We start from the raw sequence: 13,006 nt of genomic DNA on the forward strand, positions 1-13,006 counted from the left end.
CAAAGTAGCTGGTGTCGCTTAAACCATCTCACACGGCTGGAGGAACCAAGTGCCAAAGTTACGTAGAGGCCTGTGCCTGTACATAACTTAGGCGCGTCCGCGGGTAATAAGCTGAGCGCCACGCTGGTCTGCCTCAAAGAGGGGGGTTCCTAGACGGCAGATCTCCCTCCATAGATGTTTTTGTCTTGAGGAAAAAACTTTAAAAAGTGTATTTTTACTACTACGCTTTTCAAAAAGATTTCGACATGACAGGAGTTTTGAATGAAGGGGGTCTGGGTGCCGAGACCCCCAAATTGCTGAAATGAACGGCAGAAGCTCTCAGTTTGTACAGATAGATGGTACCTACTTGATCAAGGGGTCCTACAGACACCTTGCGGATGTTGTTTGACACGTGTTCCCAGGTTGATCCTTGAGGGTAACTTGGTGTGATGCCTTGTCGAAACCATAAATTACCTAAAAGGAAAATGAGAATAGTGTAGCTATGATGTCACAGGTTATAATATTCCATAATGTACCATATATATAGGGAATCAATCACTATGTGCTGCCTTTAGACCACTGGTGGATCCTAGATCGGCCAACGTGGCAACAAACATAACATGACTGAATTATCCACACTGTAATTTCAATGGATGTGCAGATTTGATGTCAGATTGCAATAGATGAAATTCAGAAGAAGTCTGCAACACATCTGGAAATCAAGAGCGTGCCCTCAAGTCTGCAGTTTTTCAGATTAGTTTTTTTTTTAATACCCCATTCACCTGCACTGTGTGTGTGAACAAGACCTATACGAGGGGTCTTCTAATACTTCAGCTTCAGTCAGTTTATCATGTGAGGGAAAAAAGAAAGATATTTGGCGTCACTGCATCCATGTGCAAATATTTGGATTTTCAGTAAATTAGCATCATAATGGTTTTTCCCTTTCTAGAAAACTATAGGATATTTTATAAATGCCGATTGGTCAGACAACATCAAGAATGAGGGCTCACTAAAATGGCACTCGCTCCACCAAGAAAGTGGTGGCCAGAAAACTCTATTCTTAGGGTCAAAGAAAGTCGCACTAGCCAGACTCCCACTGAGCAGGCATTCATAGCCTATCCGTTACGGAGGTCAAAAATTGGACCGAGCATGGCCATCTCGACAGTGGTCGTGGTCCGTTATCGCAGTGCAGTAGACGGCAACCTGTGGTCCTCCAGCTGCTGTGAAGCTCCACTTCCCAGCATCTCAGGACGGTCGGCAGCTTTCATAATACGCTGAGACTTGTGGTTTCACAACAGCTGGAGAACCACAGGTTGCAGCTGACCGATGGTGTGAGGGGCCGTGCTTACTTACAGGACAAATACCACTTATTAAGGACTAGATTATGTCCAGCTGTTCACTTCTCAATACATCTTGCAGAGTCTTACGCTCAGGGTTTATTTTCACCCCAGTCTCGATCAGCTGGTTACACAACATTTATTTATAGTCAGAACTGGAACTTTACCATCAATTTCTGATAAACCACAGTATTTCAGTACTGGGACTTGCATTACTCAGACCAGGGTGGAATATACGAGGCTGGCAGAGATTGATGCAGGAGTTATCTGGGTGGGCACTACAAATAATACAAGCATGGCGTCCCCTGATATGCATGAGGACTCCGAACCCGCGTGGGCCTGCAGGAACGTGTCTTTTTTGGTAACATATTTTTTCATGCACATATCTTTAGGCTCTGATGTCTTTTCATTTTGATACTGCATTGTTTTCCACTGTAGCTGGTATGGCGTAGGGCGTTACCATGCATCAGGGTTTCTTGTGATTTTCCATTCCCGATTGTTTTGCACTTAAAGGGGTCGTCTAGTTTCAAGAGGAAACCGGACAACTCAGGGGATCGACCTGTAATAAAGAATAGACAATTACTTACCTGACGGATCCTGCGCAGCCGCTGCAGCTCTCCTGGCAGGGCTCTGACATCATGTCGACAACACATGACCACAGCAGCTAATCACTAGTCTCTTCAGTGCACCGCTGAGGCAAGTGTTCGACAACAGACGACCGCAGCAGCCAATGTGATGTCACCGCTGCAGCCAGAAAAATCGAACCCTCCAGAGAACCGGAGCAGCTGCGCAGTGGCTGTCAGGTAAGTAATGGTCTATTATTTATTACAGCTCAATCATTCGGGATGTCCAGTTTTCTGTTGAAATTGGACAACCCTCTAACTAACATCATGGGGGAGGTCTTTAACTTGAAGGGAATGTGCAAACAGAAAGTGACCTACTTTTTAAACTGATTTTTTATTTTTAATATTTAACAGTTTTTACTAGATGGTATAGGACTCCTGAATGGCTATTCCAGAAGGGGTTAGGGTTAGATGACCTTTGCTGGAGGTGTGGAGAGGGTAAGGGATCTCTTTCTCATATTTGGTGGTTCTGCCCGAGTCTGAAGGGGTTCTGGGAGGATATTGGAAAACTGATTAACCAGATCTGTTCAACAAATTTGAAGCTTACACCGGAGTTGGTTCTGTTGTGGCTACCCTCGGACGTCTTCAGGCCGGGCAGAATGAACCTACCCACGCATATGATAGCGGCTGCTAAACTATTGATTCCTATAAAATGGAAGGATAAAGACCCACCGTCAATAAAAATGTGGCACGATAAAATGGATGACATATGTAGGATGGAGGAATTAGTGGGATGGTCATGTCACATTAGGGACAAATATCTGCAAGTTTGGGGACCATGGATTAAATATACCAAAGAGAAGAGGCTTGAGGGGGACCAGATAGTGCCAACACCAAAAGTAGGAAGGGTACCTTAGAGAGTCTGAATGAGTTACTGTAGAGTGAGATGAGCCATTAGAACTGCACTAAAGGTAACGCAATATAATTGAGAAGTGGAGTGACACCTCTAGTCTAGCCGTTGATCTAGGAGTTGATGGTGTCTTGTTTATACAAGAGAGAGTCAAGTATGCAGGATATATTTATTTCTTTTAAGTAATTTTTCCGTTTTTTGTTGTAATATTTCTTTGTTCTCACAGCAAATGTATGCACACATAGAGGAAGAAATGGAACTGCTTGAGTTGACTGTACTAGTTCATCTACTTGTCTTGTCAGGGTTATGCCCTAAGAGTACAGATTTTTCAGATTATTATTGTGAATGGGTGCAGTTGGTTATATGCACTACTGTATATGTACTGCTTGATGTCCCGCTCTTCCATTATGTACATTATGTTTGTTATTTGTCAATAAAAACAGATTTGACTAGAAAAAAAAAAAAAAAAAAAAAAAAAAAATATTTAACAGTTTTTGGTTATTTTTTTATTTTATTTTTAAAATCTTCGGTTTTATTTAAATAAAATCCTGCTGTTACAGCTCACCTCCTCCCAGTCCCTGCTCTGTACAGGTCACAGAGCATGCCTACAACACTCCACAGACATCTCAACATTACAGGTCCCTAGGGTCCATGTGGCTGTTGAAATGCATTTTTCTGAATAGCATTAAGACTGGAGAGCAGTCAAGATGGCAGCCCCCATATTCATGTACAGTAAAAAGAATGGAAAAAAATAATAATCGACAATCAAAAAATAAAAAAAGAGATAAGAAAAAAATATGCCACTATCTGGTTTCAATTAGTAAAAATACATAACAATAGGCAGCACGTTCATTTTAACCAGAAGCCGGGGTCCTGTATGTATGTGCACTTTATGTGCTGTTTTGAATGTCTTTTAACTATTTGTCTGTGTAACATCTCAGTAAGGCCTTATTCACACGTCCGTGATGACATCCAAGATGGTCAGTGGTTCATCCATGAAGATGTCAGTGTTTGGTCCGTGTGTCAGGTTTTCTTCCCCGTTCGTGTGTCATCTGTATTTTACAGACAATGTTAAGCTTAAAGGGGTTATCCGACCCCTGAAACGCCCCCCATATGACCGGGCCCCTCACACACAATGTACTTACCTCGCTCCTCGGCAGCACCCGCGTCACTTTTGAAGCTCGCACGGCCGCCATTGCTTCTCCCTGTGCGCCAATGTTTAAGGGGCGCAGCATCGTGGGTGACGCTAGGGAGACTCGTCACCGTCTGCCATTGGCTGCCCCCCCGACATCAGATGTTTTCATCCGCGCACGGGGAGAAGCAACGGCGGCAGTGTGGGCTTTGGAAGCGATGCGGGTGCTGGTGAGTGAGGTAAGTACATTGTGTGTGAGGGGCCCTGGCATATGGGGGGGCATTTCAGGGGTCAGAGAACCCCTTTAATTTCAAGAGCATCTTCTAGCAAAGATCTCTGAGGAATGGATGAAACACGGATACTATCCATGTTGGGTCTGTGTTTTTTCACAGACTCGTAGACTATAACGGGCGTGAGGGATCTGTGAACATGGACAAAAATAGGGCATGCTTCTGTGCTAAAACACGGATGTGTGAGTACACACATTAACCTCTTAAGGACACATGACGTACCGGTACGTCATGATGTCCTGGTACTTAAGGACACATGACGTACCGGTACGTCATGTGTTGTTCCGATCACTGCCGCCCGGCCGGCAGTGATCGGAACCCGGTGCCTGCTCAAATCATCGAGCAGGCACCTAGGCTAAATGCGCGGGGGGGTCCCGTGACCCCCCCATGTCGGCGATCGCGGCAAACCGCAGGTCAATTCAGACCTGCGGTTTGCTGCGATTTCTGCAGTTTCTGATCCCTGCGGTCCCTGACCGCGGGGATCAGAAACTTTAGTATTCCTAAAATAGATCTGTATCCCTCCCCCTGCACCCCCCGAGTGATTTTAGCCCGGTGGGAGGTGCAGGGGGAGGGTTGCGGGCGGTGTGGGCGGTGCGGGAGGCGGGCGGTGCGGCAGGCGGGATCGCGATCCCCCGCCCGCCTCCCCTTGAATGATCGTTGGTTTCTAGTGGGGATACCAGGGTGCCAGCACATTGCTGGCACCCTGGTATAAACGGCTGACATCTGCGATGCGATGTCAGCCGTTAACCCTTTCCATACAGCGGTCCGTACGGACCGCTGTATGGAAAAGGTTAACAGCGCAGGGAGCTCCCTCCCTCTCCCATCGGGGGGCTGCTGTGCCTTTGCAGCCCCCCGATGGGAGAGGGAGAGAGCCCCCAGAGAGCCCCCCTCAGCCCTGTGCTTACCCTTCCCCGTCTGCGCAGTTCTGAGCAGACGGGGAAGGTTCCCATGGCAACAGGACGCCTCTCAGGCGTCCTGCTGTCCATGGTGCTGAACAGATCTGTGCTAAAAAGCATAGATCTGTTCAGTGTAAGTAAAATACAGTACAGAACAATATATATTGTACTGTACTGTATTATACAGACATCAGACCCACTGGATCTTCAAGAACCAAGTGGGTCTGGGTCAAAAAAAAAGTTAAAAAAAGTGAAAAAAAAGTAAAAATCAAAAAACACATTTATCACTGATTAAAAATGAAAAAAATAAAATTCCCTACACATGTTTGGTATCGCCGCGTCCGTAACGACCTGATCTATAAAACGGTTATGTTACTTTACCCGAACGGTGAACGCCATAAAAATAAAAAATAAAAAACTAGGATGAAATTGAAATTTTGCCCACCTTACTTCCCAAAAAAGGTAATAAAAGTGATCAAAAAAGTCGCATGTACGCCAAAATAGTACCAATCAAACCGTCATCTCATCCCGCAAAAATCATACCCTACCCAAGATAATCGCCCAAAAACTGAAAAAACTATGGCTCTTAGACTATGGAAACACTAAAACATGATTTTTTTTGTTTCAAAAATGAAATCATTGTGTAAAACTTACATAAATAAAAAAAAAGTATACATATTAGGTATCGCCGCGTCCGTATCGACCGGCTCTATAAAAATATCACATGATCTAACCCCTCAGATGACCACCGTAAAAAAATTAAAATAAAAACGGTGTAAAAAAAGCCATTTTTTGTCATCTTACGTCACAAAAAGTGTAATAGCAAGCAATCAAAAAGTCATATGCACCCCAAAATAGATGCCAATCAAACCGTCATTTCATCCCGCAAAAAATGAGACCCTACTTAAGATAATCGCCCAAAAACTGAAAAAACTATGGCTCTTAGACTATGGAGACACTAAAACATTTTTTTTGTTTTAAAAATGAAATCATTGTGTAAAACTTACATAAATAAAAAAAATAGTATACATATTAGGTATCGCCACGTCCGTGACAACCTGCTCTATAAAATTACCACATGATCTAACCTGTCAGATGAATGTTGTCAATAACAAAAAATAAAAACGTGCCAAAAAATCTATTTCTTGTTACCTTGCCGCACAAAAAGTGTAATATAGAGCAACCAAAAATCATATGTACCCTAAACTAGTACCAACAAAACTGCCACCCTATCCCGTAGTTTCTAAAATGGGGTCACTTTTTTGGAGTTTCTACTCTAGGGGTGCATCAGGGGGGCTTCAAATGGGACATGGTGTAAAAAAAAAACTGTGCAGCAAAATCTGCCTTCCAAAAACCGCATGGCGTTCCTTTCCTTCTGCGCCCTGCCGTGTGCCCGTACAGCAGTTTACGACCACATATGGGGTGTTTCTGTAAACTACAGAATCAGGGCCATAAATAATGAGTTTTGTTTGGCTGTTAACCCTTGCTTTGTAACTGGAAAAAAAATATTAAAATGGAAAATCTGCCAAAAAAGTGAAATTTTGAAATTGTATCTCTATTTTCCATTAAATCTTGTGCAACACCTAAAGGGTTAACAAAGTTTGTAAAATCAGTTTTGAATACCTTGAGGGGTGTAGTTTCTTAGATGGGGTCACTTTTATGGAGTTTCTACTCCAGGGGTGCATCAGGGGGGCTTCAAATGGGACATGGTGCCAAAAAAACAGTCCAGCAAAATCAGCCCTCCAAAAACCAAACGGCGCACCTTTCACTCTACGCCCCGCTGTGTGCCCGTACAGTAGTTTACGGCCACATATGGGGTGTTTCTGTAAACAGCAGAGTCAGGGCAATAAAGATACAGTCTTGTTTGGCTGTTAACCCTTGCTTTGTTAGTGGAAAAAATGGGTTAAAATGGAAAATTAGGCAAAAAAATGAAATTCTCAAATTTCATCGCCATTTGCCAATAACTCCTGTGCAACACCTAAAGGGTTAACGATGTATGTAAAATCAGTTTTGAATAGCTTGAGGGGTGTAGTTTCTTAGATGGGGTCACTTTTAGGGAGTTTCTCCTCTAGGGGTGCATCAGGGGGCTTCAAATGGGACATGGTGTAAATAAACCAGTCCATAAAAATCAGCCCTCCAAAAACCATACGGCGCACCTTTCACTCTACGCCCCGCTGTGTGGCCGTACAGTAGTTTACGGCCACATATTGGGTGTTTCTGTAAACGGCAGAGTCAGGGCAATAAAGATACAGTCTTGTTTGGCTGTTAACCCTTGATTTGTTAGTGGAAAAAATGGGTTAAAATGAAAAATTAGACAAAAAAATGAAATTCTCAAATTTCCTCCCCATTTGCCAATAACTCTTGTGCAACACCTAAAGGGTTAACAACGTATGCAAAATCAGTTTTGAATACCTTGAGGGGTGTAGTTTCTTAGATGGGGTCATTTTTGGGTGGTTTCTATAATGTAAGCCTCGCAAAGTGACTTGAGACCTGAACTGGTCCCTAAAAATTGAGTTTTTGTAAATTTCTGAAAAATTTCAAGATTTGCTTCTAAACTTCTAAGCCTTATAACATCCCCAAAAAATAAAATATCATTCCCAAATCAATTCTAACAAGAAGTAGACATATGGGGAATGTAAAGTCATCACAATTTTTTGGGGTATTACTATGTATTACAGAAGTAGAGAAACTGAAACTTTGAAATTTGCAAATTTTTCCAAATTTTTTGTTAAATTAGGTATTTTTTGGTGCAAAAAAAATAATTTTTTTGACTTCATTTTACCAGTGTCATGAAGTACAATATGTGACGAAAAAACAATCTCAGAACGGCCTGGATAAGTCAAAGCGTTTTAAAGTTATCAGCACTTAAAGGGACTCTGGTCAGATTTTCAAAAAATGGCCTGGTCCTAAGGTGTAAAAAGGCTGTGTCCTTAAGGGGTTAAAATGAATGGGTAGGTGTCACAGGTCCATGAATCACTGACGTGTGAATAAAGCCCTACAGAGTTGTCTTTGCTATAAGTGTTTTGGTGTTAACGGAGGTGCCGTCTTGTGTGCATGTGTCCATCTCTTATCTGCAGTCCTGTATCAGGTTGGTAAGACACACTCACCATTTTCATCAACGGCAAACACAGACGTCTGTCCTACAGAGACTTGTTGTAGCTTCTGCTTCGGTGGAGAGGGAATGTGATACCAGCAGTCTCCTAAATCCCAATGGTAGTCAGACATCACAAGAGAAAAAGCAACCATGAATTTTTACACTGAATTATTAACTGATATACATAGCACCAACATATATAGTAGTATATAGTAATGAAACCAGCAGCCAGAGAAAACCGCTGATAGTCCTAATTGTATTTACTGGCCTGCTTCCTCTAGATATCATGCTGAAAGCAAAGCATTTGTCCCGAGATATTTTATTAATCAAGATTATCAGTGCTGCTAGAATATCAAGTGCTGCTAGAATAGCCGAACATTACTGTTTGCCATTGTCATATATACATATTTACCTTTCTATTAAGACTGCTGGAAGGTCACCTCTGATATAAGACTGCTATTTACCCAGTGCTTCACAGTGGGCCGTACCTGGACTGTCACGTGCTTGGCCGACAGACAGTCCACAATAGGAGTTATCATCCAGTGGACACAACACGAAAGGCCCCCCAAAACAGCAGGCTATTGTCGGCCAAATTCACAGTTTTTTGCATGACCAACCAACAATCTAATATGTATGGGGGGGCTCCCGACTCTCCCCTGACAGAAGATGTTGGAAGACAGAAGAATTGGCACTCCAACTTTCAATGACTTATCCTTTTGTTCTCTCGGGAGGCAAGTCACCGCCAGTAATGTCCGACAGAAGATTTTTCTTCTCTCCTCATTGAAAACACATACCCGCTCAGCCAAATCAAGAGTGTTTGTGTATGGGGGAGTCAGGAGAGAGAGAGCTGTAGGCAGCTATTGGAGCTGAATGGACTCCTTTAGATTAAAGGGCATCTGTCAGCAGATCTGTCCCTATGACACTGTCTGACCTGTTACATGTGCACTTGGCAGCTGAAGGCATCTGTGTTGGTCCCATGTTCATATGTGGCCGCATTGCTGAGAAAAATGAAGTCCTAATATATGCAAATGAGCCTCTAGGAGCAACGGGGGCGTGGCCGTTACATCTAGAGGCTCTGCTCTCTCTGCAACTGCCGTGCCCTCTGCACTTTGAATGACAAGGACAGGTGTGACTGCCTGGCCCTGCTATACACCAATATGAGATCAAAAGATGTATAACGTCATATCTGGCACAGAGTATGGAGATCACACACCTGCTGGTTGACTGGAGGACACCGAACCCCGATAGAAGGTAGATCCATCACGCGCTACAGCCCACACCTGCAGGCATCCTCCTACTGACACTGAAACGAATGGCTGATCTGTGCCAACATGGAGCCACGAGGAACCCTACAAGGCAAAACGTGGTGTCAGTCTGATAAGTTCTGCATTCCTTGAATGGCATTATTTAGGCAATAGAGGCGTGCATGCAGGTATGTGCAGGAGAATCACTCTGCATTCTTATGATGGCTTCCAAGTTGTGAAGACAATCCCTATCCATAAGCAGCCACCGCAGAGGAAATGCTTGACTTGTCGAGACTTTCCCTGACAAAATCAGCTCAGGTGGCCACGTTTTGAAAGGGGTTTTTTCTAAAGATGCAACCCCTTTAAAGGCTATGTCCAGTCGTGGCCTTAAAGGGATTTTTGGTTAAATCTGTCAGAGCAGTGTAAAATAAAAAAAATAAAAAACCCTGACTCACCTTTTAAATGTCCCGTACCAGCAGTGGTCATATACGGTTTATCATTTATGTGACCGCTGCAGCCAATCACTGGCCTCAAAAGGTCTCCAACTGTTCAGGCACTTCTGACCGCTGTGGCCAGTAAGTGGCTGCAGCAGACGTTTGAACTGGATTGACGTGGAAGTGTGGGACATTTACGTAAAAGGTGAGTGAAGTTTTTTTAATTTTTTTTTAAATTAATTTTACACATGCCCCTGCTGTCACAAAATGTATCAAAATCTTGGAAAACCCGTTAGAAATAATAGCTCACATTCTATTGCATCAATTAGCTTTTATCTTATACCAATCTTGAGGTAAAACATATTTATACTCTATTCACATCCAAAGCTGCATCCAAAATCATGCTGGTAGCAATCTGGCACTTTGCTAGCACTACATCCACATCTGTTTTTAGTATTCTGGTACTCTTCCAGCTGAGGAGCAGAGGACTGGAATTGCTGAGGCTATACCGGATACGACAAGTCCGGTGCTCTTCTCTTCTGCCGAAACAGCGTACCAGAATGCTAAAACGCATCTGTAGCGTCAAGAGATCAAATCTAAAATGACATCAGTTTTAAAGGGGTTGGCCCATCTGGAACATTGATGGCATATCTCTAGGTTACGCCATGAAGCATGCTTGGCTGTTTTCAGAACTCCCATAGCAGTGAATGGAGAGAACGCTGCGCATGCGCGGCTGCTCTCCATACACTTCTGTGGCCCCGTGTGGGACCCGCATCTATTTGACATTGATGGCATATCCTAACAATATGCCGTTAGTGTGTGAGATGAGCCAAACCCTTTAAGGAAAACTAATACACTGGCCATTAAACTCCGTCCTAATCTTACCGATGGAGTCTGCGCTGTGACGCCGAGGCGGCAGAGAACGTCACCCTTGTTGCTGATGGCCCACAGCGCAATGTCTTCTTCATCATCCCTGGTTACTCTTCCTGGAAATATGGAGACATCTCTCAAGAAAATTGGGGGGACTTCTAGCCATGGTCCGCTGGTCACGATTTTGCATTTTCTATGAGGAAAACATATATTGGTGAAATGTCCAAAAACAAGCCGGGTGGGAGAAGGGGGGCAGTACGCAGATTATATATATATATATATATATATATATATAAAAAAAAAATAGACATGCCACCACAAGGTTTGGACCAACTCAAAATCCCAAATAGAAAGCTGAGGCAGCATTCCATAGTTTTTCAATTACACATCAACTCATAGTAACGATGATCTGGCAATGTAATACTGCCGCCGATTACCCGATGAACGAGCAAATGCACATTCACCGGGCAATCCAGTCTTTTGAGCACGCCTAAAAATCATCATTTGCCAATGTCAAATTGTTCTGTGTTATCACGATCTGCAGTATGGGAACGAGCGATGACATGACGATCGCTCCTCCACATACTGTGAAGGAGATCTCTGCATATAATAGCAGCGGTCTCCTCCGCTAGCGAGCAGGCGATTACGAGGAAGGAACGCCTCCCTTCCGACAATCGTCAGCCGCATCGCTGTAAATGTAATACTGCCCTAAGGTATATGGTCAGCTTTACGGAAACAGACTAGCAGAAATCCTGCGGAGAACACGGGAGTTATTCTCCTGCTGACCTCTTTGGTAAACAAAGATGACCATGAAAAGAGAAAATGAAAAGGAGATGGACTGCTCTCTCTCTCCTCTTCATATATATATAGGTTTGATCTGTCTTATGTCACCTTCTGAGGTCACACTTGAAAAACATAAATATCTAGATCACCTCATTCAGCCAGCGCGTTTCCGGTTCTGTAAGCATCTGTGTTATGAACAAGCAGCGTGTACTGACACTTTCTTAGAACCCAAGTGCGAGACATTGAACATGTTTACCTTGCCCAGCGTCTTCGTCTCACAAAATCTTTAATGGTCTTGTAGCCATGATAAGACCTGCAAAGAGAATTATACAGTCCGTGATTTTACCCGATGACCTCTCCAATAAGCCCCGCATGCTATAGTGCATTGCATATGCTGACTGGGCACATTGTTTCCTTTACTACTTGTATGCCAATTTCAACAAACATTCTGTTCTCTGAAAGGACATTCAGTTCTGCTAGATGCCCTCTTCAGGTTCACATTATTAACTCTAGGCGAGAATACCGTTCACATCAGTGACCCAAGAACATGGAGGAAGAAGTAGGGGGCCACATATTTATGCTATGTATGTATGTATGTATGCCAGTTTCAGTCTGGTAGTGATGAGAGCTAGTGTCTCCTGCAGAAATATGTAGGGTGGCTATATACGTCCGGGCCAAAATTGGGGGGCACCCTGATCCACTGCAGATTTTGCCATATCAGATTACTTTGATTTATCCCCTGCAAGATGAGTCGGTAGCAGGTGCCCACACCAGCCATATCATTCAGGCACGTGGCTCGCACGTGAACCAGACGGATCATGGCACCCTATAAGACAGCGGTGTGCCACGAAGGGAAAGCAGTGCTAAAGAAGAAATGAAAAAACTAAAGTATAATGCTGGCTGTTATGGCAGATATTACATGCTCAAGTTCTATATATACGGCCCTCACTTGGCTGAGAGGCCATAAATTAGACTGGACAGGACAAAGGAGCTTTTGTGATGAACATCAGATGTTAGATATCTAGGAAGACCGCCAGGTAATCACAGGCTTTACACGCATGATCGTATCCAATGGGATTGCATAGAGAGTTTAACCCATTTAATGACGATTAGGCATGCATGTATAGTTTAGGAAGACGTGTATAAGTTGAATAGGGGCTCTTGCCTCTTTCGAGCATTTTCCTTTGTGTCTTGAAAAAGTGTTAAAGAGCCTCTGTCGGCATGATCAACCCTATTAAACCAGGCTTGCTGCTTGGTAGGGCTCATCACGCAGATTAAAACGATACTTTTCTTTTGGCTGTATATTAAATAGCTGAAGAGATATCTGCATCTTTCTTATTATACAAATGAGCATGTTGGAGCACCAGGAGACGGGGCTGAATCCTTGGAGCACTGCTTTTGGAACAGCCCTGCGCTCTGCACACTCCCCTTTCCCCTTGACAGAACTGATGTATAGCAGTGTGGTATTGTAGCA

General features: G+C 43.5%; 1 protein-coding gene across 1 annotated transcript in view; it reads right to left on the reverse strand.

The window, feature by feature from the left end:
* The window catches only part of TECPR1 (tectonin beta-propeller repeat containing 1), a 102,664-nt gene that overhangs the window by 9,933 nt on the left and 79,725 nt on the right, over positions 1 to 13,006 (reverse strand). Inside the window, exons 19-23 of the mRNA XM_040441831.1 lie at positions 11,789 to 11,845; positions 10,765 to 10,942; positions 9,415 to 9,550; positions 8,215 to 8,307; positions 347 to 453 (exon numbers count right to left, since the gene is read on the reverse strand). Coding sequence (XP_040297765.1) covers positions 347 to 453; positions 8,215 to 8,307; positions 9,415 to 9,550; positions 10,765 to 10,942; positions 11,789 to 11,845 — 571 coding nt within the window. The remainder of the gene's footprint in view (positions 1 to 346; positions 454 to 8,214; positions 8,308 to 9,414; positions 9,551 to 10,764; positions 10,943 to 11,788; positions 11,846 to 13,006) is intronic.

This window comes from Bufo bufo, chromosome 7, assembly GCF_905171765.1.
Source record: "Bufo bufo chromosome 7, aBufBuf1.1, whole genome shotgun sequence".
NCBI classification, from domain to species: Eukaryota; Metazoa; Chordata; class Amphibia; order Anura; family Bufonidae; genus Bufo; species Bufo bufo.